Source organism: Saimiri boliviensis, chromosome 10 (genome assembly GCF_048565385.1).
Source record: "Saimiri boliviensis isolate mSaiBol1 chromosome 10, mSaiBol1.pri, whole genome shotgun sequence".
Lineage (NCBI taxonomy): Eukaryota > Metazoa > Chordata > Mammalia > Primates > Cebidae > Saimiri > Saimiri boliviensis.
The window spans coordinates 111,571,917-111,597,987 of NC_133458.1; the positions used below are offsets into that span (position 1 = coordinate 111,571,917).

General features: G+C 50.2%; 1 protein-coding gene across 1 annotated transcript; it reads right to left on the bottom strand.

Moving 5' to 3' along the window:
• Window positions 1–696: 696 nt before the first annotated feature.
• On the bottom strand, window positions 697–26,071 carry RAMP3 (receptor activity modifying protein 3). The gene is made up of 3 exons (XM_039462158.2): window positions 25,968–26,071; window positions 8,008–8,140; window positions 697–1,791 (listed from the first exon to the last, which is right to left on the bottom strand). The coding sequence occupies exons 1-3, from the start codon at window positions 26,023–26,025 to the stop codon at window positions 1,536–1,538; spliced, it is 447 nt and encodes a 148-aa protein (XP_039318092.2). The 5' UTR covers window positions 26,026–26,071; the 3' UTR covers window positions 697–1,535.

The following is a 26,071-nucleotide window of genomic DNA, read 5'->3' on the forward strand; positions in this document are numbered from 1 at the left end:
GCCCTAGCAACATGGAGTCGACTCAGATTCTATCCCCTACACCGTGCCCTGCATAGCGGCAGGCTCAGGCCACCCACCCAGACCTCCGGTCCAGTCCAGTGGCATCCACCATGCAGGTCCCCAGTGCCAGAACTTCCCTGCCTGGGCATCGAGGTGGAGCTTGGCCTCTAAAGGCGAAGGAACTACCAGGGTCGTGCCCGCCTCCACTCACAGCAAGAACACGCTGGATCCAACAGCCCACATGCGAAAGATGCAGGCCCACAGACCTGGAGCCTGGACAAGAGCCTGGCCAGAGGCCTGGAGATAAAGCCCCTCCACAAGCTTTAGGGGCCTCCAGGACCAGCATCTGCCCCCAGCCAGACCTGGCCAGGGCCTCTCGGTCCCCAGAAAACCCAGGCGGGAGTCCTAGCAAGCCCAAGGCATCCCCAAAGGGAAAATGGAGAAGAGAGAAATCTTCCCCTTCATCCTCAAACTGCAGGGTCAGGGGTGGGAAGTGCCCAGGGGGCTGGGAGCAGCTGGGCAAGTCCCTCCTGCAGTCAGGCCCTCTCCGATTGTAACACTCTCTGAGCCCCCCGAGTGCTGACATTCTGAGATTCTGGAACCTCAGTTGTTCTCTATCTGTACAATATATACAGGGGACCCATCAGTCCCAAGAGACCCACCATCTCTCTGAATAACGTGAAATAAAACAGGAAATTCCAGAAGTAAGGTGACTTTACTCAGATAAAACACAGAGGGTGGCAGATAGAGGCCGCAAGCTCATGGGATGCCATTCCAAAGGGCCCCTCACCCACAAGGGAGCCCCTGTGGCAAAGAGGCCCAGGCACCATCCACGCAACTAACTCTGGTGAGGGGCTTGGACCCACCCCCACTCCAGCCTCTGGTCATGCACACAGCCCATAGTGGGCACAGCATCATGATGGAACAGACTCTGCAGGCCACGTGTGGCTCCGGGGAACCCCCGGCCCGGCCCTCCTCCTCCCAGCCTTTCCAATTGTCTGCTCACCAGGAGGGCTCGGAGTTCACAGCACAGAACGTCTTCCAAGAGCCCCTGCCTGTCTTTCTGCCTAGGTGTAGGCAGGGGCTGGGGCTGGGGCTGGGTCAGGAGCCAAGGCAGGAGCCAGAGACAGGGTCAAGCGAGGAGACCTAGTCTAAGCAGGGCCCAGACTGGGGCTAAAGCTAGGCTGGATTCTGTGCTAAGAAATGGCATAGAAACCTCCAGGCAGAGGCTCCAGCCCAGCCTGCGGAGCACAGGATGTAGCAGGTGGTTTCTGTGCCCAACATACAAGCTCTGGCCTTATATTTTCCTTCACTGGCCCTAGAACAAGCAAAGAGCTTGGGCAGACAGCCTGAGCCCCAGCCAGGAAGCAGGCTGGCCTTGAGGGAGCAGGTCAGCCCAGGAAGGGAGGGGTCTGCCCACGACTAGGTGAGGTGTGGCCACAGTGGCTGGGCATTGGTGGCATCCAGCCGCTCTCCCGTCCCAGGGAGCTTTCTTCCAGCCTGCCAGGTGTGACCCCTCGGTCTCACCCAGACCCTCACAGCAGCGTGTCGGTGCGTTTGCTGCGCCACACCACCAGGCCAGCCATGGCGACAGTCAGAACGACGGGGATAACGATCAGTGGGATGAGAATCTCGTCTGGGGGGTCCTCCAAGCGGACCCTGTCCATGGTGCAGTTGGAGAAGAACTGCCTGTGGATGCTGGTGATAAAGCCCTGGGCCAGGGGGTTGGGCCAGTAGCAGCCCACGACGTTGGCCTCCATCTCGGTGCAGTTGGTGAAACTCTCATAGTACCTGCAAAAGCAGAGGGGATGACAGTCAGGCTCTCACCATTCCCTCTCACCCCTGCCCTGACCCTGAGACCAGGAAGATGGGTGGGGTGGTTTGGGTCCCATCCCACTTGGCCACCTACTCACAGCCCAGCCTTGAAAAAGCCCTGTCCTGGCCACAGGGTCATCTACGCCCATGACCCACTCACTCCCTCTGTCCCCTGCCCACATTTGCATCACGCTGGCCATGACTTGCTGCCTTTGACGCCATGAGCTCCCAGGATCCAGGGTCTCTGCCCAGCTCTCCCAGACCTCCCAGCACTACCGAGGGCTGCCCAGAGGGCCAAAGGGTGCCTGGGTAACAGCCTCTTGGACCTGCAAGGCCTTCATCATCCAGGATACCCTAAAGGCCCGAGGCGCAGGTCCACAGAACTGGAGCCTGGACAAGGGGAGGAGAGGCTGTCTGAGGCCAGCGGCCCGCCACCTCCCACAAGGCAGCCTGCCCTCGGGTGCCAGACGGCGGACAAGTGGAAGTCAGACCTGTGAGCTCCAGTCCCTTGCCTCTCTATCTCCTGCTCAGAAGTTGCCCCCTTCGGCCCCATGGAGTCCCCTCCTGTGGATCCCCTGTCCATGAGATCTGAGATGAGAAGGGCACTCAGCAAACCACCATGATGTTCCATGTTAGCCCAGCATAGGCTCTGGACAGTCCTCATGCTGACCAAGGGCTACAGCCGTCAGGACCCAGAGGTTAACTCGGCATCAAGGACTTCCCAACCACCACCTGGTCCAACGGGCAGCCTGTGGAGGTGATGACCGCCCTGTCACTGGGGTTTGCAAGGCCTAGAGTGGCAGCCGCTCATCCAGAATGTTCTAGACAAAGCTGGATGGACTCCCACCCAGATGCCACCCACTCTGTCCAGGGCCAGCACTTCCCCATGTCTGTGCTGCATGAGGACAGATGCAGGAGGGTGAGGGGTCCCCATGGCAAAGTAGCTCATCTCGTCCTTCCTGTGCTGTCCCAGGAGGGAGCCACTGATCTGGCTCATCAACAGGAAAGAGCTGTTTCCTGCATGGAACATCATCTGGGCCTAGATTTCCCAAAGCATCAGGAAGGGAGGGGAACAGGGAATTCTGAACCACTCCACCCAGGGTTCTCCTGGTCTTCCTGACCCGTGCCCCGGACAGGGTCAGGGGAGCCAGCTCCTGACTGATCCAAGGCTGGCTCTCAGCACCAACTCTGGAATGCAGATCAGACATACACCTGTGCCTTTCCAGGTAGTGCCAGCAGAGAACAGCCAGAGCAAAAGGAAGAGCCTCATATCCAACTACAGAGCTGTTGGCTCTCCTGGGCCTCAGCCAGATGCAGTCCCTGGGGCATGCCCAGGCTTTAGAGGCACCTCAGCAGCTAGATCCATGGACCTCACTCCCCTGACCTGCTTCTCCCACAGGGCCCCAGATTCAGTGGTTGCTGCCAACCCCAACCCCCCCCTCCCTCCCCCGCCAGCTGATCCAGGAGCTGGGGAGCCATCTAACAACACCCTGCAACAGGCTTCACCTTCAGAATTTCCCAGCATCTATGTGTGATGAGAATCATGTGCAGTAACCTCTGTGCCTCCAAAGTCATTCCACTGAACTGCTACCCAGGAATGCCACCCCCAACAACCATCTCCAGGGCTGAAACAAGCCAGACAGACCCTGGAGAAGACCTGTCCGTGGACAGCAAGCCTACAGGGCAAGAGGAGTGATGTGCAGCCCCGGAACTGTCCCAACAGGAGGTAAGACAGGGCTGAAAGCCCCTGCTGTTCCCAAACCCCACTCACAGCCAGAGCTGGGCCACGTGGAGAACCCCATAGGGCAGAGGTAATCCCAGACGACAGCATGGACAGTGGCTTCAGGTGCAGGGTGCAGAGCCAACGTAACAGGGACCCTCCAGCTCCAGCTCAGCCACCCACCATCTCTGTGATGTGGGCCAGGTCATTTATCCTCCCTGGGCCACAGTTTCCTCATCTGTAAGTGGGTTTAGTAACACTTAGCCAATCAGGTTTTTGAGAGAACCAAATGAGTTGAGGTCTGTGTGTCCCAGCAAGTGCCTGGCACAGAGCAGGTCTTGGGGTGAGCCCATCCCAGCTGTTAGGTTTTGGGCAGAGCTGAGCACAGAACCCATCTCTGTGGATCCACAGAATCTCCATTTTTGTCACCTGCAAAAATGCCCACACTCAGTGCTTCTCTAGAAAACCAGGAACAAATTATGGTTTATTCATCCCCTGGATAATCTGGGGCCTCCCCACTCCCCCTTCAGTCCTGCTCTCCAGAGCACCTCCCCTAAAGAAGACAGCCCAGGATGGGAAGGAGAGGGGCCCAGCAGGTTGGAAGCCGGGCAAATCCCCCAGTCAGACTCCCTCTCCCCCTACCCACTTCTGGGGACTTTGCCCGCCTTGCTTTACATTTCACCACCTGAGAGTGTGTTCTCAGGCAATCGTGCTGCTTTTGGAAATCCCACAGCAATGCTCCTTAACTGAGCACAGGAGGAGCCCACTGCTGCTGTTGGAGGGAGGTTCCCAGGAGAAGACACGCTTTTGTTGCTCCCAAGGGACAATGAGACCCCTCCCCAGGGAAAGCCACAGGCAGGCCATGGGCGAGTTTGGGGAATAGGGTCTTCCCAGCCATGACTCCTGATGGGGCCATTATGTGAACCAGTCCTACTGAAGGGAACAAACCACTTCTTTAAACTCACCAAGACCCAGGCCGGGCTCGGTGGCTCACGCCCGTAATCCCAGCACTTTGGGAGGCTGAAGCGGGTGGATCACGAGGTCAAGAGATCGAGACCATCCTGGTCAACATGGTGAAACCCCGTCGCTACTAAAAATACAAAAACTTAGCTGGGCCTGGTGGCGTGTGTCTGTAATCCCAGCTACTCAGGAGGCTGAGGCAGGAGAATTGCCTGAGCCCAGGAGGCGGAGGTTGCGGTGAGCCGAGATCGCGCCATTGCACTCCAGCCTGGGTAACAAGAGCGAAACTCCATCTCAAAAAAAAAAAAACTCACCAAGATCCACCCTGCTTCAGCGGGGACGAAAGCAGAACAAACATTCAGGGGAAAGAGGGGTGTCCTTCATTCTCAATAGAGCTGGGCTGCAGGGCACGGGCAGGCAGTCATCTTGTCAGATAAGCATCAGGTGCCCTCCACGTGGGCCAGGCCTCCTCCCCCTGGTGCATGCTGCCATGCTGGGCCACCACTCTCCGTGGGGCTCCCCTCTCCTGCCTTGGCTCTGCTCCCCAAATCTCACAGCTTCCTTCGTCGTGGTTTGTGCCGTACCTCGGCGCACAGCCGCCAGAGCTTGAGAAAGGTGTGTGGGAGTCAGATGCTGAGGTGCCACACGTCTGACGGTGTTTGCATTTCTCCCTATTTAGTGCACAGATTGTCGGGAAATCGCCCACTAGTTGAGAAACCACAGTCCACTGAAATTCTCAAATCCTTGAATCCCCTGGTCCTCGGTTTCCAGGGCTGCCGTGGGGGAGCCTGCAGGCCTCTGATCCCCTCATCTCCAATGTGGAGCTCATTTTTTTCCTCCCTCTGAATAAGTACAGAAGTTTTCCTTTGTTTCCCCAGCTCTGATAGCTGTTTGCCTTCTGAAGATACTGGTAGCGACATTTGCAGTTTTCTTCTTCATGCGTGGTCCCCAAGGTCGCCTGGTTCCATCTCTCCGGTCTCTGTCTTTCAGGCTCAGAGCCTTAGATCAGATATTCATGTGGGACATTTTCCTCCCTCATGCCAACACTGGGCAAGCCCTCGCTCCTTGCAAGGGTCCTTTATCCCTTTATTCTCCTGTTCTCTTTCTAGAATTTCTACTATCTTGGTGTTATGCATGGACTGACCTCTGACTTCCTAATCATCCTCCCTCTCCCTCTCCCTCTCCCTCTCCCTCTCATACTCCTGGGAGATTTTCTCACCATCTTCTTCCAGTCTTCCTATTCCATTTCACTTCTATTGCGTCTTCCATTTCTAAGGCTCTTTCTCTTTCTCATTCATCACATGAGAGATAGTTGTTTGCCCTCTGAAGATACCGGTAGTGATGTGTGAAGTTTTCTTCTTGGTGCATGGCCCCAGGGGTTGCTTGGTTCCATCTCTCTGGTCTCTGTCCTTCAGGCTCAGAGCCTTAGATCAGATATCCAGGGACCCTGCTTGAACACTCATGACTGGGAGTGGGGACTGAGAGCTCTGCACTGGGACCCTACAGAGGGGCTTGTCCCCAGAGCTTCCGGGGGCTGGGCAGGAGGATCACTGCTTCTAGGTCATTCCTCTTGGCTGGGGTCACTCTCCAGAAAGGACAGCTCCAATCCGGCCCGAGACCACCCTCCTGGACCCAGTGGCAAAAGACAAGGCACATCAGCCACTTTCTCCAGCCTCCCTCTCTGGGACACCGTGACCTCCTTCTCAATTACGTGGGGAAGCCTGAGACCCTGGTGTCGCCAGCTCAAAGAATATACCTCCAGTGTCCAGCTGGGGTGGAGGAGGGCTCTGAACACCTCACTGCTTCTCAGCCATTCTCGCCACTCTCTTGGGAGCTCATGCTGCTGGCCGGGTCTCGGGAGGCCTCTGCCGTGTCAATCTGGCTGTTCCCCTCTCCCCTTTTCCAGCATCAGGTCTGACTTGACCAAGGACACTCAGTCGGTGGCTCTTGTCCACTCATTCACTGACTCCTAAATGCACCTCAGGCTGCCTCCATTCCGGTTCTCCCGCTCCAGGGCTGGACGTCCCTATTTAGTCTCTTTACTGAGACTTTAGCAGGTTACAGAGAGGAGCGAGACCGGAAGCCCTGAAGCTATGACCTCCTCCTCCCTGACGCCATCCCCACCCGTGGGTCCACTCCAGGCCTGTGTCCAGGCTCACTGAGACCAGGGAAAGCCTGCCAATCCCTTCCTGAATCCCAGCACCCCTTGCCAGCAGACTCAGAATTCCATTCCACTTGGTTCAGCAAGCATTCCCCGACGCGGTGGGGCTGCAAGTGTGACAGTCTCAGGGAGTCAGCTGCTGCTGGGCCACCAGAATGGCCAGGGCCAGGGAGGGTTTCCAGGGCATGGCCATGGTCAGTGTCTCTACAGGGGGCAGGGGCTGGGGTGCTAACATGCATGTGCCAGCACAGCTTGGGTCTGCCAGCAGCCACCAGCAGGGGGCACAAGACTGCAAAGCCAGAGGTGGACTACAGTGGGCCAGAGGGCAGTGAGGCCGAGAGCCATTTCCAAGGAGTAAGGAGATAAAAAACTTGGGAAGTTTCTAGAACAAGGGGCCCTCCCTTCACTGTGCGGTGTTGTCCACATGGCACCTGGTATAAGTCAGTGGGACCCAATTCCTCCAAGTCCTCTGACCTCTGAGGACAGACCCAGCTGTGACTGGTGCTATGAGAAAGACACACATGACAATGTCCGCCCAACTGCAGCTTGAAGGAGAGGCAGGACACCCTCCAGGCAGGGCACCCCCAGGCCAGGGCACCCCCAAACTGGAGACTTCCCAGAGGGAGCACCCTCCAGGCAGAGCATCTCCCAGGCAGGGCACCCCCAGGCCAGGGCACCCCCAAACTGGAGACTTCCCAGAGGGAGCACCCTCCAGGCAGAGCATCTCCCAGGCAGGGCACCCCCAGGCCAGGGCACCCCCAAACTGGAGACTTCCCAGAGGGAGCACCCTCCAGGCAGAGCATCTCCCAGGCAGGGCACCCCCAGGCCAGGAAACCTGCAAACTGGACACTTCCAGGGCAGGGCACCCTCCAGGCAGAGCACCCACAAGGCAGGGCACCCCCAAGCCAGGGAACCCCCGAACTGGACACTCCCAGGGCAGGGCACTGATACGGTTCAGGAGGAAAAGCAGACATGGGGAGGATTGCCAAATCACAGAGGAGAGGGAGAAGCAGAGCAGTGTGGAACTGCTAGAACATCAGAGCGAGGATGCAGAATGGGGGACAGGAAGCTGGGAAGGTGCTGTGGGTGTGGGGGCAAGGCCTGGGCGGGGCCGTGAGTGATGTGCTAGCGGGATGTGGGTGGGGTGGCCGGAAGCAGGGACAGAGTGTCGGGGGGTAATGGGGAAGCCCTGGGCAAAGTGTGGGGCAGCGCATGGAAGGGCTGCGGGCAGCCTATGGTGGGGTATGGGTGGGGCATGGGTGAGGCCTTGGGTAGAGTGTGGTCAGGCCATGGTCAGGCAGTGGGCAGCGCCATGGGCAAAGCAGATCCCACGCCCAGCAGTGGCACTCACACGATGAACTCGGAGAGGTTGCACCACTTCCAGACGTCCACCTTGCCCATCATGTCTGCGAAAGCCTTCCCACACAGGGGCAGCCTCTCCAACATGCCTGTCTCGTTGCAGCCGCCCACTCTGGGACACCCACCTGGAAAGGGGACAGCCGTGAGAATCCCACTGTGGTTCACACTGGGAATGCCAGGACACGGGAGGCCTGAGGGGTCGTTACTTGAGGACTCACTAGCAAGGCTCCGTTTGCAAGCCCGAGATGTTTCCAGCAGAATCCTCCACCCTCTGCCCTGACCTACCTGTCAGTACAGAAAGGAGGTTCCCACACAGGGACTTGTCCTCAAGACAGGACAAGTCCACCTTTTCTCTTCACTGCCTCACAGGCAGTGACACAGGGAGGGAACAGGCAGTGATACCCTGGGCCAGACTCCTTGGGGGAGTGGTGAGAGGGTCCTGGGCAGATCAGGACTGAAAAAGAGGCTCCAGCTCCAGCTTAGGAGTCCCGGGGCCTGGGAGCATCCTGAGGACTCTAAGACCTGGAGACCATCCCAATGCCTGCAGGGGTGGCAGAGAGGGCTCTGGGCCAGTAAGGACCACCCAGCCCTCTCAAAGCCCCCTCTGACTCTGGGAAACTGGGGGCTAAGGCCACTGCAGGGACTCACTTTCCCAGCAATGGGAATGAGTCCTTTGGACCTTCTCAGGGTCCGACACAAGCTGCTTGTCCCAGGATTTCCCCACTGCCCTTCCAACCTCTGCCCACTGAAATACCCCATCCCCTTCCACCTCATGCCTTCGCTTCACACTTTTCCCCATGGGGAACATCCTCCCTCCCACAGAGAAGTGCCCCCTGTCCTTCAGGGCCTGTCTCCACGGTCATTTCATTTCCACATCACAGGACCTCCCTGCTCCTAAACTTCCCTCAGCTGACCTCTGCTTTGGCACTCATCAACTCATCAGATACTCAAGAGAGAGCCCAGGTATATGCATCCTGGGTGTGTGTGTATGTGTGTGTGTGTGTGTGTGCGCGTGTGCACGAGTGTGCATGCACACGCACAGCCCCACTACCTGTGTCTTGGTGTGTGTGCGTGTGTGTGTAGGTACACAGCCCTACCATCTATGTCTTAGTGTGTGTGTGTACGTATGCATGTGCACGTGTGTATGCAACCTTGTCCTCTGTGTTCTGGCAGCCGAAGCTGGGCTAGAGGAGATCCCATGAAGAAGCGGATAAGGGTTAAAAGAACTGGCATGCTCAGCCCACCCCCACTGCAGCAGGATGCCTGGACAACAGCTGAGGAAGGGACTGTGCAGACCACCCTGTGAGTGGCCCCAGGACCACAATGGAGCTACTGGGTGACAGGAGGGTGGCAAGAGTGAGTAGCGTAAGGCTGCAAAGAGTGAGCGCAGATAAGAAGTCACGTGGTGTGGATCAGTCCAGGCTACAGGTGTCCACTGCGGGCAAGGCGGAAGCATTCACCTGGTAAGGGGCATGGCCCAGACCACTGGCTGCAAGAAGCAGGGCTGCCTTCCTCTGTGTCTGCCAAGGAGGCTGAGGCATGCGAATCACTTGAACTCAGGAGGGGGAGGTGCAGTGAGCCAAGATGATGCCACTGCACTCTAGCCTGGGTGACAGAGCAAGACTCTTTCAAAAGAAAAGAAAGAAGAGAGCCGGGCGCGGTGGCTCAAGCCTGTAATCCCAGCACTTTGGGAGGCCGAGGCGGGTGGATCACAAAGTCAAGAGATCGAGACCATCTTGGTCAACATGGTGAAACCCCGTCTCTACTAAAAATACAAAAAAACTAGCTGGGCATGGTGGCACGTGCCTGTAATCCCAGCTACTCAGGAGGCTGAGGCAGGAGAATTGCCTGAGCCCAGGAGGCGGAGGTTGCGGTGAGCCGAGATCGCGGCCATTGCACTCCAGCCTGGGTAACAAGAGCGAAACTCCGTCTCAAAAAAAAAAAAAAGAAAAGAAAAGAAAAGAAAGAAGAGAAGAGAGAAGGGGAGGGGAGGGGAGGGGAGGGGAGGGGAGGGGAGAGGAAAAGAGCCCCAACAAGGCAGCATAGCCTTCTGAGATGGTGATGTAAGGAGCTCATCCTAAGGGCACACATCCAATGAAAATTATTCAAGAAAATCTACTACATCTCAGGAAAATAGTGAGAATCTGTGATATTTTAGCTGCAACCTGCTCTCACTCCACCCCCTCGTTCTGGCTACAGAGTCTGTACTCCAGTGGGTGCAATCACAAATGGGGGTTCTCTCTACCCCAGCTCCCAGTCCTGGGCTGCAGTTTCACCCTGGAACGGCAGGCATGTCCATCCCAGCTCCACGTGGCAGGAGGTCTCTTCATTCTGGGCAGATGAGGCTAGAGGGCTGAGGCTCCCTGCCCCTCCCGGTCCCCGCTTCTAAGGTGGAGGCTCTGCCCCAGGCATGGCAGGCCCAGAGTAATGGGCCCCAGCCACCCCACCCCAGCTCACTGTTCCACACTGGGAAGAGCAAGCCAAGACTAGGAACTACAGGCCCTCTCCTGGGTGCCTGCTTGTGGGGCAGGGATGTCATTCTGCAGAAGCAGGCCAGTGTCCTAACCCCAAGTCCAGTACAGGGCCAGGACCTGTCCAGGGGAAGAGGCAGGCTGTAAGGAGAGACAGATATTTCCACAACTCTTGCAGTAGGAACTGACTATATTTGGAACAGAGCAGAAGTCCATGCCTAAGGGTGTGGTCAAAAACAATGGATGCAGGCGTGGCATCCCACACCTGTAATCCCATCACTTTGGGAGGCTGAGGTGGAAGGATTGCTCAAGCCCAGGAGTTTGAGGCTACAGTGAGCTATGATCATCCCATTGCACTACGGCCTGGGTGACACAGCAAGACTTTATCTCAGAAAAGAATAATAATAAATAAAATAATTTTTTAAAAGAAAAAAAATCAAACAAGACATGAGACTGTGTTAAAGCCTTAATAGATTTTAAAGGATCATATAATATCCACTGACCACAATGGAATAAAATTAGAAATCAAAAATAAGGCTGTGTGTGGTGGCTCACACCTGTAATCCCAGCACTTTGAGAGGCAAAGGCGGGCAGATCACCTGAGATCCAGAGTTCAAGACCAGCCCAACATGGAAAAACCCCATTTCAACTAAAAATACAAAAATTAGCTGGGCACGGTGGTACACAACTGTAGTTCCAACTACTCGGTAGGCTGTGGGAAGATAATTACTTGAACCCAGGAGGTGGAGACTGCAGTGAGCCGAGATCACACCATTTTACTCCAGCCTGGGTAACACAGTGAAACTCCGTCTCAAAACAAAAAGAAAAGAAAGAAATCAAAGACAGAAAGAATTTGGGGACATTCACAAATAAGTAGAAAATAAACAACATATTCCTAAATAACCAATGGGCCAAGAAGATTTCACAAGGGAAATTAAATAAGATTTTGAGATGAATAAAAGTAAAAGACACAATATACCAAGGTCTAGAGGGATGCAGCTAAAACAGTACTTAGAGAAAATTTTTAGCTGTAAAAACTTATATTAAGATTTTTTTAAAGGTTGGACATGGTGTCTCACTCTTATAATCCCAGGTGGAATGGCTTGTGGCTGGGAGTTCTTGACTGGTCTGGGCACCATAGCAAACCCTCCATCTCTACAAAATAAAAATGTTTTAATTAGACAGGCATAGTGGCACACCTTATAGTCCCAGCCACTAAGGATAATGAGGTGGGAGGATCGCTTGAGCCTAAGAGTTCACGGCTGAAATGAGCCATGTTCACACCACTGTACTCCAGACTCTATCTCTTAAAAATAAATAAATAAAAAGAAGAAAGAAGAAAGATCTCAAATCAATTACCTAACCTTCCACCCTGAGACACCAGAAAAAGAAGATCAAACTAAGCCTAAAGACAGCAGAAGAAAGGAATAAATTAAGGTTAAAGGAGAAATTAATGAACTACGAAATAGAAAAAAATCAACAAAACCAAAAGCTCATTCTTTTAAAAGATCAACAAATCCAGAACACTTTAACTAGACTTACTGGGAAGAAAAGAAAGAGACTGAAATTGCTAAAACAGGGATGAAAGAGGGGACATCACTACATCACTACCTGTGTTTGAGAAATCAAAAAGATTATATGCAAATACTATGAACTACTGTATGCCAACAAATTAGATAATGTCGATGAAATGGACAAATTCCTAGTAGGACGTTGTTATGGAATGAATCATGTCTCCGCTAAAAGAGATATGTGAAAGTCCTAACCCCTAGTACAGCTCAGATTCTGATCTTACTTGGAAATAAGGTCTTTACAGAGGTAATCAAGTTAAAACTAGGTCATGTGGGTAGACCCTAATCCAACATGACTGGTATATTCTAAAAAAGGAGAAATATGGACCCAGAGAAAGACACGCACAGAAAGAAGATGATGTGAAGACGCATAGGGAGAAGACGACAGATGGAGACAGAGATGGGAGGGATGCTACCACAAGCCAAGGAATGCCTGGGACCACCAGAAGTTTGGAAGAGGCTGGGAAGGAATGCCCAACTCCTGGGTTCTTCTGGCCTCCAAAATGGGTTTTAAGCCACCCAGCTTGTGGTACTTTGTTACGACAACCCTAGGAAGCTATTAAAGACATAAACTACTGAAACTGGTTCAAGAAGACATCAAAAATCTGAATAGGTCTATAGTAAGTAAAGAGATAGAATTTGTCATTTTATAATCTCTCCCAAAGATAATCCCAGGTGTAGATGGCTTCTCTGGCAAATTCTGCCAAACATTGAAAGAATAGTTAACAGAAATGATTCACAAACTCCTATAGAAAACAGAACAAGCAGCACTTCCGTATTTTTAAACTTGGTCTCTGAAGCCATTATAATCTTGACAGCAAAACCAGACAAAGACATCATAAGAAAAGAAATCTATAGGCCAATATTGCTTCTGAATATAGATATAAAAACCTTCGATACTAGCAAACTTAATCCAGCAACATATAAAAAGGATTATACACCAAGACCAAGAAGGTTTTATCTCAGGAATGCAAGGGTGGTTCAATATATGAAAGTCAATTCATGTAATACATCACATTAATGTATCACATAATGTATTCATGTAATACATCACACTAATGAGATAACATGGTCATCTCCATTGATGCAGAAAAAGCATTTGACAAAATCCAATGTCCTTTCATAATTAAAAGACACTCGATACATTAGGAATGGAATGGAATGCAATTTCCTCAATATGATAATGACCATATATGAAAAGCCCAGAGTTCACATAATCAATGATAAAAGTCAAAGCTATTCCTCTAAGATCAGGAACAAGACAAGGATGCCTGGTTTCAACACTTCTATTCAACATAGCACTGGAAGCTTCAGCCAGAGCAATTAAGCAAGAAGTGAAATAAAAGGCATCCAAATTAGAAAGAAAGAAGTAAAACTATCTCTATTCACAGATGACATAATTTTATATGTAGAAAATCTAAAAGAATCAGCATGCAGGCCCACACAGTGAGAGAGAGAGAGACTGTTACCGCTAACAAACTAACTCAGAAAAGTTGCAGTGTACAAAATCAACACACAAAAATATGTTGTATTTCTGTGCATTAGCAATGAATGATCCAAAAAGGAAACAAAGAAAACAATTCCAATACAATCAAAAAGAATAAAATTCTTAGTAAAGAAGCATAATTAAAAAGGACAAAACTTTGAAAAGTATAAAACATTTCATTTTTTGAGGCAGAGTCTCACTCTGTCACCCAGGCTGGAGTGCAGTGGTACCATCTCGGCTCACTGCAACATCCACCTCCCTGGTTCAAGGGATTCATGCCTCAGCCTCCCAAGTAGTCAGAATTACAGGCACCCACCACCACACCAGCTAATTTTTGTATCTTTAGTGAGAGACAGGGTTTCTCCATGTTGGCCAAGCTGTTCTTAAACTCCTGACCTCAGGTGATCCACCCACCTCAGCCTCCCAAAGTTCTGGGATTACAGGAATGAGCCACCACACCCAGCCTGTTGAAAGAAATTTTAAAACACCTACCTAAATAGAAAGACATCATATGTTAACACATTGGAACACTAATTGTTGTTAAGATGTCAGTACTACTTAAAGAGATATACAAACTCAATGCAATCCCTATCAGAACCGCAGCTGGCCAGTTGCAGTAATTGATAAACTGATTCAAGGGTTTCTAAGGGAAAGCAAGGGACACAAAATAGCCAAAACAATCATGAAAAAGAACAAAGTTGTAGGACTCACACATCCTAATCTTACAATTTACAACATGGCAGCAGTAATCAAGACAGCATGGTACTGGCATAAGGTTGGATAAATAGACCAGTGAAATAGAATTCAGAGTCCTGGAATACACTCTCACACTTACGATAAACTGATTTTCTACAAAGGTACCAAGTCAATTCACTAGGGAAATAATACTCTTTTTCAACCAGTGGTACTGGGACACTTGCAAAAGAATAGTCTCAGACTCTTCTCACCTCAAACACAAAAATTAACTCAAAATGGATCACAGACCTACATGTAGAGCTAAATTACAAAACTCTTAGAATACCCAGCTACTCGGGAGGCTGAGGCACAAGAATCACTTGAACCTGGGAAGCGGAGGTTGCAGTGGGCTGAGATTGCACCACTGCACTCCAGCCTGGGCAACAAAGCGAGCCTCTGTCTCAAAAAATAAATAAAAATAGGGTGATAGATGCAGCAAACCACCACCAGGGCACATACATACCTATCTAACAAACCTGCACAGTCTGCGCATATACCCCAGAACTTAAAGTATAATCAATCAATTTTTTTTTTTTTTTTTTTTTTTTGAGACGGAGTTTCGCTCTTGTTACCCAGGCTGGAGTGCAATGGCGCGATCTCGGCTCACCACAACCTCTGCCTCCTGGGTTCAGGCAATTCTCCTGCCTCAGCCTCCTGAGTAGCTGGGATTACAGGCACGAGCCACCATACCCAGCTAATTTTTTGTATTTTTAGTAGAGATGGGGTTTCACCATGTTGACCAGGATGGTCTCGATCTCTCGACCTCGTGATCCACCCGCCTCGGCCTCCCAAAGTGCTGGGATTATAGGCTTGAGCCACCGCGCCCGGCCTCAATCGATTTTTTTTAATTAAATATATAAATAAATAAAACTTTTAGAAAAATACAGGAGAAAATTTTTGTGCCCTTGTGTGAGAAAAAGCCTTCTTATATATGACACCAAAAGCCCAAGAAACAAAAGAAAAATAGATGAATTAGACACATCAAATTTTAAAACATCTGTACTTCAAAGGATAGCATCAAGAGAGTGAAAAGACAACCCACAGAATGAAAGAAAATATATTCAAGTCATATATCTGACAAAAGACTTGTATCTAGGTTACATAAAGAATTCTTACAACTCCATAACAAAGGGAAAAATAAACCAATTAAAAATGGACAAGGGATCTGAATAGACATTTCTACAAAAATATATACAAATGGTCAATAAGCTCATGAAAAGACAATCAACATCGTTAAGTGTCAGGGAAATGCAAATCAAACCACAATCAGATACCACTCATACCCACCAGAATGGCTATCATCAAAAAGGCAGTCAGACGCGATGGCACAGGCGTGTAACCCCAGCCACTTAAAAGGTTGAAGTGGGAGGTTGGCTTGAGGAGTTCAGGGTTGCAATGAGCTGTGATTGCACCACACTGCACTCCAGCCTGGGCAACAGAGTGAGGCCATATCTCAAAAAAGAAAAGAAGTGTTGGTGAGGACATGCAGAAATTGGAAGCTTTAAGTACTACTGCTGATTGGAATGTGAAATAAAGCAGCCACATTGGAAACGAGTCTAGCAGTTTCTCAAAATGGTAAACATAGAGTTACCATATGACTCCACAGTTCCACTCCTAAATTTATACCGCACATGTTCACATAAAAATTTTTACAGGAAGGTTCATAACAGCATCATTTATAATAGCCAAAGGAAGAAACCATGTCCATCAACTGATAAATGGCTAGAATGTGGCATATCCATGCCATAGAGTATTATTTGTACATAAAACAGTGAAGTGCTAATACATACCGCAACATAAATGAACCTTAAAAACATTCTGCTGTGAGAGAAGCCAATCACAAAATCTCACATATTGTATGGTGCCATTTACACAAAATGTGCAGGATAAGCAAATCTAGAGAGAGTAAACATATCCATGATTCCTTAAGGCTCGGGGGTTGGAGAAAATAGGGAAAGACTGCTAATGGGTAGGGGCTTTATTTTTGTGGCGACAACAGCGTTCTATAATTGATTACAGTGATGGTTGCAAAATTCTGTGAGTATACTGAAAAACACTGATGTATGCTTTAAGTGGGTGAACTGTGTGGTGTGTGAATTATATCTCAATAATGCTGGCTTCTTAAGGCATAATAAAAACTTTTTCAGACACACAAAAGGTGAAAGGAAATATCACCCACACACCCAGACTATAAGTAATGTTTAGGATGTCCTTTAGGGACAAGGGAAGCCTGTCAGAAGCCAACATGGACCTAGGCAATGGGATGGAGGACGCCAGAAATTTTAACTATGTAAGTAAATGTATAGAGTTTTTCTCAATATTTAAATTCTGTAAAAGATAATAATCGCCGGGTGCGGTGGCTCAAGCCTGTAATCTCAGCACTTTGGGAGGCCGAGGCGGATGGATCACGAGGTCAAGAGATCAAGACCATCCTGATCAACGAGGTGAAACCCCGTCTCTACTAAAAATACAAAAAGTTAGCTGGGCATGGTGGCGCGTGCCTGTAATCCCAGCTACTCAGGAGGCTGAGACAGGAGAATTGCCTGAGCCCAGGAGGCGGAGGTTGTGGTGAGCCGAGATCGCGCCATTGCACTCCAGCCTGGGTAACAAGAGCGAAACTCCGTCTCAAAATTAATAATAATAATAACAATAATAATCACGTGTTGTGAGATTTATAACTTCGGTTCAGGTAAAATGTATAACAGCAATGGCATAAAGTTCAGGAAAGGAGAGGCAGGTTCTTTGGCTATCCATGAATCAGCGTAATGTCACATGAAGACAGATTCATCAGTTAAAGATGTATGGCATAAACCCTGAAGCAACCGCCGGAGTAACAAAAAAAAAAAAAAAAAAAAAAAAATCACATCCAATTAGCAATGATGGAGGAGGAGGAGAAGGGAAAGAGAGAGAAGAAATGGAGTAATAATGATAAATACTAAATACTAAGTCCAAAAGAAGGCAGAAAAGGAGAAAAGGGAGGGAGAGTATTCATGATACAATGGTAGATTCAAATCCAACCATAGCAATAATCAAATTGAAAGTAAATGATCTAAGCACTTCAACTAAGAAGCAAAAGATTGTCAGATGGGAACAAAAAGGAAGGCCAACAGTAGGCTGCTAACAAGAAGCCAACTTTAAATGAAAAGACTCAAAGAGGTTCAAAATGAAAGAGGGAGAAGACACATCTTGCTAACACTAATCAAAAGAAATATCAGACAAAGTGTGTTTTAGAGCAAAAAATATTACTAGAGACTTTGTAAAGAGGGTCTTTTCAATACAATAAAGGACTCAATTTATCAAGAATCCTAAATATTTATGCACCTAATAACAGCTTCAAAACACACATGGCAAAAACAGAGCTACAAGAAGAAATGACAAATCCACAATTACAATTGGAGAATTCCTTTCTTTTTTCTTTTGAGACAGGGTCTCACTCTGTCACTCTGGAGCACAGTGGCGTGATCATGGCTCACTGCAGCCTTCACTGCCTGGGCTTTAGCAATCCTCCCATCCCAGCCTCCTGCGTAGCTGGGACCACAGGCATGTACCACCATACTCAGCTATTTTTTTTTTTTTTTTTTTTTTTAGCCATTTGGAAAGACAAGATCTCCTATTACCCAGGCTGGGCTCCAAAGATCCTCCCACCTTGGCCTCCCAAAGTGCTGGAATTACAGGCATGAGCCACCGCACCCAGCCAACAGTTGGAGAATACTCCTCTCTCAATAATTTACAAAACAAACAGATAAAAATCAGGAAGCTAATAGAAAACATGAACAGAGGAGGAACAGAGGTGTCCAGGACACAGGCAGGAGGACAGTGGAGCTGGGCATACTGTGTGTGGACAGGCAGGGTGCACACCATTGTTGGGGTAAAGGGAAGGAGAAGTGACTTTGGAAAGGTCAGCCTAGGGCAAGGTTGAAGCAGGATGCACAGGTCTTCAGAGTGTATTTAAAGTCTAATAGAAAGGCAGAAGTGGGTTTTCAGCCACAGTATTCTCCCACTTAGCCCACATAGGGCCTCTGAGTCTTCACATCATGGAGTCCTGGAGAAGCACCAGCCAGGACCAGAGCTGGCATCCCTCCAAGAGAAGCCTGTTCCCTCTCTGCAGGAAGGGAGGCCCATGTCCTTCTGAAGCTTGACCATGCCACCCTCCAGACCCTCCGCTGGCACGGAGCCAGAAGGCAGAGACCTCAGCCCATTGGGTTCCTGATTTGCTGTGTGACTTCAAGCACGGCCATTCACCTTTCTGGGCCTTTGTCTCCCCATTTGTGAAAAAGGGTGATTTTGATTCTGTGTGTTTTCATTGGTTAGTAATTTTGCACCTACAAAATCTCTCTCAAAGATAGTCTCCACTGGGCCCCAACTTCATGCCCCCACCACTGCTGCCCCCAGGCTCCAGCACATCCCACTCATGAGCTGCTGCTCCAGGACCCTCTGGCTGCTGGCAGCACCTGCCCACCTCCTCCACAAGCAGACTGTCCCCCTCACCACAGCCTCCTTCCTGGACGCCAGCAGCTCCCACTTCTGTGTGTCTCAGGCTGTTGACCCCAGGTTCTATTTTAGCACAGTTCTAGACTCTGAAGTGCTTTAAAGGAACCAATAAGTAATAAAAGACTCAAAAGTGAAGGCATTCTTCCATCAGGCCGGTGAGGGCCGTCATTCATGACCCCACTCTGAAGGCCCTCAGGCTTGGGGCTCTATCCCTAGCTCCTCTGCGCACTGTCATCTTTCAGGGCAGCCACCAGAGGTAGAACAGACCAGCAAAGTCAACTGCACGCTAGGCTCACCCAGGCCACAGCCCAGGCCTATTGCATGGGAGCCTCTGGGGTGTAAAGCCAGATTCATGTTTGTTAAAATCCCCAAGTAATTCTGACGTGGAGTCAAGGCTGAGACTGAGAGATGGAAAGCCATGTGTCTCCACTGAGATATGCAGCCCATCACCTGAAGACCTCCAGCAATGTAGATTCCAGTCCAACAGGCTTGGGGGCTGGAGCACTGATCTCTGCAAGCTCCAGGCAAGCCCCTTCTGCAGTTCCGAGGAAACGCTCCAAGGAGTACGGGGATGGGGGAATGGGAGAGCAGCAAGCAGGAGCCAGGAGGCTCCAGGGGCTCACCTCAGCTCTGCCCTGGACCCTGACACTCACTCACTTGCTCCTCTGAGCCTCAATGTCCCCATCCAGAAACGGAACCAGTGGCACCTACCTGGCAGACCCTCCCCCCATTTCTCTTTCCCTTCAGCCCAGCTCTCCACGCCCCTCAGTACTGACCAGTGCTCCTGGAATGTCCTGCTCTAAGTGTGGCCCAACCCACCAAGCCCTGCAACAGCCAGACCAGGCAGGCACTTAAAGGCTGAAACCCAGTGGTAGGGCGTGTCAGCTGCCTGCTCAGTTAGACACAGCAGGGGAGTCAAGGTTCAGAGCCAGGCCACCTGCCCACAGAGCTGTCTCCAGGTGGCAGGTCACCTTGCCTCAGGCTGACACCCTCACCCCAATTCCCACCCTTGCTCTGCCAAGCAGGGCTTCATCCAAGGCTCACCTCCTTGCCCTGAGGGCTCCTGGCTGGAGCGCTCTACTTGGCCCCGGCCCCCAGCCCCTGCCTTCCTTTCCTTCTCTGCCAAGCCTGGGCCCTGCATTAGATTCTGGAGTACAGGTCGGCATCGATCCTGGGAAGGGCCCAAAAAGCATCATTCCTCCTTCACCACCTCCCTCAGTTTGGAGATGGGGAGATGAAGTCCCAGAAGAAAGCGACTCTCCCAACGCCTCCCTCTGCCACTCTGCTCGACTGCACCTGCCTGCAGGTGGGAAGACAGCTCCGGCATAAGTGACCAAGGGGTGCAAGCCCCAGGGACTGCATGGAGGCAGATGAGGACTAAGGCAGCCCCTGCCCTAAAGTTGCCCGTGCCGTGGGCTCTGAAGGTTTGCCTAGCTGCTCTCCACATCCAACCCCATCCTCATCCCCAGGCCTGGCGCCATGTCCCGACAGATTCTCTCAGCACCCTTGGGTGGGTCTCCTGAGCTCCGCCCACCATCCCAGGGGGCACAAATCAGGCTAGCCCCACCCTGTCCCTCCTGGCCAGCACCCATGCCTGCAGCCTGGCCCACCTGAACCCCTAGCAGATTGTGAATGTGCCTTTGAAGGCCACGTGCCATCCTCAGGCAGGTGTTCTGGGATAACTTCTCTGCCCGTGGAGGTGCTATGACGATGCCTGTGACAGCACCAGCCCTGGGAGCTCATTTCTAATGTGCATGAGGCTTGAGAGGCTCCCAGCAAAACCTGACAACCCACCCAATGTTAGAACAGTGGTGTAAAGACAGATTCCTGGCAACACCGCAAAAGCGGGCCATTACCAATCAAGCTACTGGCTGCATTAGTAAAGGTCACAGGAACTGAATCAAAATAGAAATCCATTTTGGTCGGTTTCATGGGGAAACAAAGAACATGCTGGCCTGTGTTTCTTTTGTCTCAGGGACTTCCAGACGCAGAGGGAAGATAAACAACCAAACAGACACATTTCCTCCAGAAAGGGCTTTTGCGGCCAGTCATTTGGAAATGAAATGCAGGCACTCTCCCCCTCCTTGATAGAAACAGACCATCGACCAGACTGGCTAGTGGCTGCAGTGGGCCATGGTCAGTTGACCTTAGGAGGCTGTGGATTCTGGGCGGTTCCGCCCCTGGTCTCTGTGGCTGGACAACACCGTCTCTACCCTCCAGACTTCTGTTTCCTTATCCACAGCATGAAGAGTAGGGTCACATAACCTCCAAGGCACCTCCAGCACCAAAACTCTATGGGCCTCTTCTTGGTCAATCACCACCTTCAAGTCTTTTTTTTTTTTTTTTTTTTTTAAGACAGAATCTTGCTCTTGTTGCCCAGGCTGTAATACAAGGTCATAATCTCTGCTCACTGCAACCTCTGCCTCCGAGGTTCAAACAATTCTCCTGCCTCAGCCTCCCAAGTAGCTGGGATTACAAATGGTCACCACCACGCCCGGCTAATTTTTATATTTTTAGTAGAGACAGAGTTTCACCGTGTTGACCAGACTGGTCTGGAACTCCTGACCTCGTGAGCCACCCGCCTCGGCCTCCCAAAGTGCTGGGATTACAGGTGTGAGCCACTGTGCCCAGCTGACCTCCAAGTCTTTACTTCACCAGAGTTACTGCTATCCAACCACGGCCCGTGGGCCCACGTGATTCAGCAGAATCAGTGTGAGCACAGGTAACATGGTAGCAGGACATCATTACTTTTACTCCTGATAACAATGGTGGTTCCATGTTCACACGCTTGCACACACAGACACACACACACTACGGTGCTCCATCTTCGGGTGCTGTGAGTGAGACTCCTGTGGCCCACTGCAGTCACTGGTGGGTGCCTTCCCATCCCTCCCCGTGTTTAAGCATGAACCCTTCCACCCCACCATCCCATGCCCAACACAAGGCAACAGGGAAGAAACTGAATGGAATCAAACTGACAGTCTCAGCAGCCGTTTACAGGTTGCTATTATTATATCTACATTACAGTTGGGAAACTGAGGCTAAGGGCCAGTGAGTGCCATAGAATCTTGGGATCACGAGAGATCCAAGATGGCTGATCACTAGCAGCTCGGGATTGTAGCTCCCAGTGAAAGCACAAAGAACGAGAAGACTCCACACCTTCACGTGAATTCTTGTTGCTCACACACCAGGAAATTCCCAGCGGAGGAGCCCCACGCGTCGCCAGCGCGACTCTTGTGACCGGAGAGGCGGTTTTGCCGGCGCCTCGGAGCATCGGTTCTTGGTGCAGAGTCAGAAAAGCACCATCAATCTTAACGCCGCTGATTTGGTCGGCGCAGTGGGTTGCTCAGATTTCGGCGCTTAGAATCAATAAGTTGGACGTCCACTCAGAAACTCAATTACAAAGACGGTAATTATAAAGACCACAGATGGATAAATCTACAACGAAGGGAAGAAAACAGCCAAAAAAAGCTGAGAATACCCAAGATCAGAACGCCTCTCCCTCAGCAGGGGATCACAGTTCCTCATCAGCAACGAAACAAGGCTTGATGGAGAACGAGTGTGTTCCAATTACAGAAGCAGGCTTCAAAATGTGGATAATAAGAAACTTCTGTGAATTAAAAGAACTTGTTCTAACCCAATCCAAAGAAACTAAGAACTTTGAGAAAAGATTTGACGAAATGTTAACAAGAATACACAATTTAGAGAGGAATATAAGTGAATTGATGGAGCTGAAAAACACAATACGAGAACTACGTGAAGTATGCACGAGTTTTAACAGCCGAATTGATCAAGCAGAAGAAAGGATATCAGAGGTCGAAGACCAACTCAATGAAATAAAACAAGAAGACAAGATTAAAGAAAAAAGGATAAAAAGGAACGAGCAAAGTCTCCAAGAAATATGGGACTATGTGAAAAGACCTAATCTACGCTTGATAGGTGTACCTGAATGTGACGAAGAGAATGAATCCAAGCTGGAAAATATGCTTCAGGATATTATTCAGGAAAATTTTCCCAACCTAGTAAGGCAGGATAATATACAACTCCAGGTAATACAGAGAACACCACAAAGATATTCCTCAAGAAGAGCAGCTCCAAGGCACATAATCATCAGATTCACCAGGGTTGAAATGAAGGAGAAAATACTAAGGGCAGCCAGAGAGAAAGGTCAGGTTACCCACAAAGGGAAGCCTATCAGACTTACAGCAGATCTCTCAACAGAAACCCTACAAGCCAGAAGAGAGTGGGGGCCAATATTCAATATCCTTAAAGAAAAGAACTTTCAACCAAGAATTTCACATCCAGCCAAACTAAGCTTCATAAGTGAAGGAAAAATAAAGTTTTTTGTGAACAAGCAAGCACTCAGAGATTTCATCACCACCAGGCCTGCTTTACAAGAGCTTCTGAAAGAACCACTACACGTAGAGAAGAACAAACAGTATCAGCCTTTCTAAAAAATACCAAAAAGAGCATCAAATAATGAAGAATTTACATCAACTAATGGGCAAAATAGCCAGCTAATATTAAATGGCAGTATTAAATTCACATATATCATTATTAATTCTAAATTTAAATTGACTAAATCCCCCAATCCAAAGACAGACAGGCAATTTGAATAAAAAACTAAAACCCATCAGTATGCTGCATCCAGACCCATCTCATATTCAAGGATACACAAAGACTCAAAACAAGGGATGGAGAAAGATTTACCAACCAAACAGAGAGCTAAAATATATAAATAAAAAGCAAAAGTTACAATTTTTGCCTCTGATAAAATAGTCGTTAAAGCAACAAAGATCAAAAGAAGCAAAGAAGGACATATAATGATAAAAGGATCAATGCAACAACAAGAAGAGCTAAAGATCCTAGATATGTACGCACCCAATACAGGAATACCCAGTCATACAAGACTAATAAAGAGACTTAGACTCCCACACAATAATAGTGGGAGACTTCAACATTAATATTAGACAGATCAATGAGATAGAAAATTAACAACGATATCCAGGACTTGAACTCAGATCTGGAACAAGTCAATGTAATTAACATTTATAGAACTCTCCACTTTAAATACACAAAATATACACTCTTATCAGTACCACATCATATCAACTTAGAAGTTTAAACAAAATGTTGGTTGGCTCCTTCTTTGTTATTCTCTTCCCTCATTTTCTTTTATGTCTCCATTATTAAGGACAATTATAGGCATACCCATATTTAGACTGCATTCTAGCCCGGGCAATAAAGCAATACCCCCATCCTCTCTCCCTCTTCCTCTTTCTCTTTCTTCCTCTTCTTTATTCTTTTTCTTATTATAAAAAAAAAAAGAAAATTTAATCTCCTTTCCTTCTGCCCCACCTTTCCTCCCCATTCTCTCTTCTTATAAATAATAATAATAATAATAATAATAATAATAATAAAAGAATCTTGGGATCACAATCAGGATTTTCACCCGGACCAGAAGAGTCCAGTCAAGGGCTGGGCACCACAGCAAAGCTTCCTGCTGAGTAGACACCTGTTAGACTTCGCATCCCTATGGCCCTGCACAGCATCAAATGCTTTCTGGAAAAAGGTTTGGAATTCTCAAAGAAGCCCCAGAGGCCAGCACCCTCCCTACTGGTCCCCCAGAGCCAGTCCTCACTCAAGAGGAACCCAACCCGCTCCTTCTTCCAGGCACGACAGTATCCAGGGCAGATATGGGCTCCAGTCCCACCTCTGACATCAGCCTGTGACTATGAGCAAGTTTTAGCTCTCTCTGAATCTCACTCTAGCCGGGAGAACACTGGGAGGGTCTCCTGAGAAACTGGACCTGGTCTCCATTCTGTCCAGGGAGCAGGAACCCATGTCCCATTGGAGGGGGACAGTCAGGACCAACACAGCAAGACAAAGAAGTGGCCCTCAGAACCGGGTCCACAAGAGACAGGCTTATTAAGAGGGGGGATTCTGTGCAGGCGGAAGTCTGTGGTCCTGCTCAGTTCCATACTGGAGGTGATCAGGAGAGCCTCAGCTTCTCCCAGAAAGAATTCAGAGGACCTTCCTTCCACTATAGGGACGAAGATCTCCCCCTGAGGGGCTCTCACTGAAAGCCTGGTGAAATCCCAAATCAGCATGCTCCTGATTTCAGGAGCGGCCATGCACCTTTGCACTTCAACACAAATTCCACTACAGTCTAGGCTCCAGCCCTGAGGCACAAAATGAAGCCACACTCGAAGGTTCTGCACACCAAGGCCTCCTCAATGGAAAGAAAATGACTGCTGAGTTCGGTCCACCCTTTCCCACCTCCCTTACCAAAGGCAAAATCATTAAAACAGGCCTAATTCTGCATCTTACAGCCAGGGAGACTGGGGACCACCAGGCCAGGACCCTCCATCACCAAGGTGCCCCACCACCAGAATTGGCCAGGCTCAGACCCCAGCCCTCAGCAAGCGCTCTTCCCCAACAGCCCTTACACACACACACACACACACACACACACACACTCTCTCTCTCTCTCTCTCTCTCTCTCTCTCTTCCCTTACTTTTTCTTGGATAATTTCTTTAGTAAGACGCTTCAAAACAAGCTTTTAGTTTAATCTATTCCCATTTTGTCAGGAATAGTTCTCCCTAGAGTCCTGATTTCTTGCGGAAGAAGGCATTAGGGAGGAAGGCTGAGAGCGTCGCCCCGCTTTCCCTCTCAGCCAGCTTCCAGGACACACACAGGCGTCCACACACTGAAGGGCTCCGCTGGGGGGACCAGCCACCCAGTCCGGAGTCCATCCGGCCACGCCCCTGTGAGTGGTGGGCACGCACTCAATGCCAGGACAGGGAGCTCACTACCTCACACACAGCCCATCTTGGGGGATGGGAGAAAGGAGCCAGACCTGGTCCGCCCCCGCTCACCCACCCTGAGGCGACCCCAGAACAGGGGTGTGGGGGGACATCACAACTAGGAGGAGCGGGGGCTGCCTGACCCCGCCGGCAAAAGAGCCCGGAGGGGACCCTGTGCCTCCCTTGCCCGCCAGAGTCCTTCGCCCCCAGCTCCTCCCGGGTAGAACCCTCTTGCAGAGCCTGGGGACCCCGCCAGGGTTACTGCGCGCGTCTCCCCAGCTCCGGAGCAAGGGAAGGAGCGCGGCGCAGGTGCAGGAAGGTGCCGGTCCACGCGAGTCCCGTCGACCCCGGGGGTTGGGGGCGCTCCCGGTGCGGGCCGACGCCCCCTTACCGCAGAGCAGCAGCAGCAGCGGGAAAAGTTGCGGGCGCCGCCGCGCTCGCGTCTCCATGGCTGGCCGGCCGCGGCTGGGTCAGGCTCGGTCCAGCTGGGGGCGC